Raw genomic sequence first — 2259 nt, 5'->3', positions numbered from 1 at the left:
CTGGTACAAGATAACATACAAGAAAATGTCATGAGACATTCTGGACAGAATACACCATCCATAATATCAGCTCTGAGGACAGAGAGGGATTCTACTGCAGGCCCTGAACATTATTGGGAGAGAAACATATCCCTGTCCATATTAATGTTACATGTAAGTATGTCACATTCTGTCCATTTTTGGTGCTCTGTAATTTTACAGATTTCATTTCTTACATCATGCATTTATAACCTCATGATCCTACAGCAGCTGTTTCCCTGGTTCCTCTATGTCATATCTCCACCATGCATTTATAACCTCATGATACTACAGCAGTGTTCCCTGGTTTCCTCTATGTCATATCTCCACCATGCATTTATAACCTCATGATACTACAGCAGTGTTTCCCTGGTTTCCTCTATGTCATATCTCCACCATGCATTTATAATCTCATGATACTACAGCAGTGTTTCCTGGTTCCTCTATGTCATATCTCCACCATGCAATTTATAATCTCATGATACCTACAGCAGTGTTTCCTGGTTTCCTCTATTGATACTCTCCACATGCATTTATAACCTCATGATACTACAGCAGTGTTTCCCTGGTTTCCTCTATGTCATATCTCCACCATGCATTTATAATCTCAAGATACTGCAGCAGTGTTACCCTGGTTCCTGTGGTGGGGGTGGGGGCTGTCCTGACTGTTGGAGCTCTTCTACTCACCATCTACTGCTATATGAAGAGGTGAGACAGACATTTACATCTATTGTATTAGTAACATATCAACCTTCCACTAGAGGTCAGTAGAGAGCAGAACTCACTCTGTCCCTCATTCACTGGAGATCCACAGGAGGAAGTGATGCCACAGCAGACACACAGGTAATAATGTCAACAACCAAAGTATTTCAATCTTAATACCATAGAACAGTAAGCAAATTAATTTACATAAAATGTTGGAGGGAGGGGTGTCGTACAAGAGTGCTCCTTCAGTGTGTCTTCTTTCAGATATGTAAGGGATTCCCCTGTGACACAGCCCCTCAGATAGATGCTGAGCCCTCTGATTATCAGAACTGCAGAGAACGACCACAGAACCTGGACTGAAAGAAAAAATGAGAAACAACCACAGAACCTGGACTGAAGAGAACCACCACAGAACCTGGACTGAAGAGAACCACCACAGAACCTGGACTGAAGAGAACCACCACAGAACCTGGACTGAAGAGAACCACAACAGAACCTGGACTGAAGAGCAACAGCATCAAACCAAAGTTAGGCCTCACAATGCTATTCTCTTACTATCATAATGCTTTCTAATCTAGAAAGTTTAAGACAATGAGCTTTAACTGTTGAGTAAATGCTGGAATTTAGATTGTTCTCCTAACGATAAATACAGTATGTGCACTATCGTTCAAAAGGTTGAGGTCACTTAAAATTTCCTTGGTTTTGAAAGAAAAGAAGAAAAAAAATGTCCATTTAAAATAGCATCAAATTGATCAGAAATGCAGTGTAGACATTGTTAATGTTGTAAATTACTGTTCTACCTGGAAATGGCAGATTTTTTTATGGAATATCTACAAAGGCGTACAGAGGCCCATTATCAGCAACCATCACTCCTGTGTTCCAATGGCACGTTTTGTTAGCTAATCCAAGTTTATCATTTTAAAAGGCAAATTAATCATTAGAAAACCACATTGCAATTATGTTAGCACAGCTGAAAACTGTTGTGCTCGCAGATTAAAGAAGCAATGAAACTGGCCTTCTTTAGACTAGTTGAGTATCTGGAGCATCAGCATTTGTGGGTTCGTTTACAGGCTCAACATTTCCAATTATCTGTTTACTGTCTATAGATTGTATTGCTTATCTTTTTTATGGGATTTTGCCAATTCCAGATTTTTATAACATATAAAGTATTCACTTGTCTTAGTGACACAAAAAGGAATTATATTGACAAGCTTTTAAATATGTTTATCTCTCGAGTTGCTCCTGATGTGTTAAAATATGTTTTACTTTGTATTGCTGTCAGTCATTATTGGTCATCTTATATTTTATATTATGTAATACCATATTGTTCAGCTTCATGATATTGCTTGTTTTATTATGAAATTATTAATAATTACATATTTTAGATACATTGAATACAGTATAAGCATCATGTTATAAATAAGCTCAAATGTAGACAATAAATAAAAAACAAATAAATGGGATATTTCATTAACTAACATTGAATCAGAACTATTTCCACTCTGCTCTTGTTTCTTGTATTTCTGCCTATTGGAC

At 37.3% G+C, this 2259-nt stretch overlaps 1 protein-coding gene across 1 annotated transcript in view; it reads left to right on the top strand.

Moving 5' to 3' along the window:
* LOC139025842 (B-cell receptor CD22-like) overlaps positions 1-1027 on the top strand; it is a 5932-nt gene extending 4905 nt beyond the window's left edge. Inside the window, exons 5-6 of the mRNA XM_070441060.1 lie at positions 631-726; positions 988-1027. Coding sequence (XP_070297161.1) covers positions 631-726; positions 988-1027 — 136 coding nt within the window. The remainder of the gene's footprint in view (positions 1-630; positions 727-987) is intronic.
* Positions 1028-2259: the final 1232 nt, after the last annotated feature.

Source organism: Salvelinus sp. IW2-2015, unplaced genomic scaffold (genome assembly GCF_002910315.2).
Source record: "Salvelinus sp. IW2-2015 unplaced genomic scaffold, ASM291031v2 Un_scaffold3384, whole genome shotgun sequence".
Classification (NCBI taxonomy): Eukaryota; Metazoa; Chordata; class Actinopteri; order Salmoniformes; family Salmonidae; genus Salvelinus; species Salvelinus sp. IW2-2015.
This window is presented reverse-complemented; position numbering and strand designations above follow the sequence as displayed.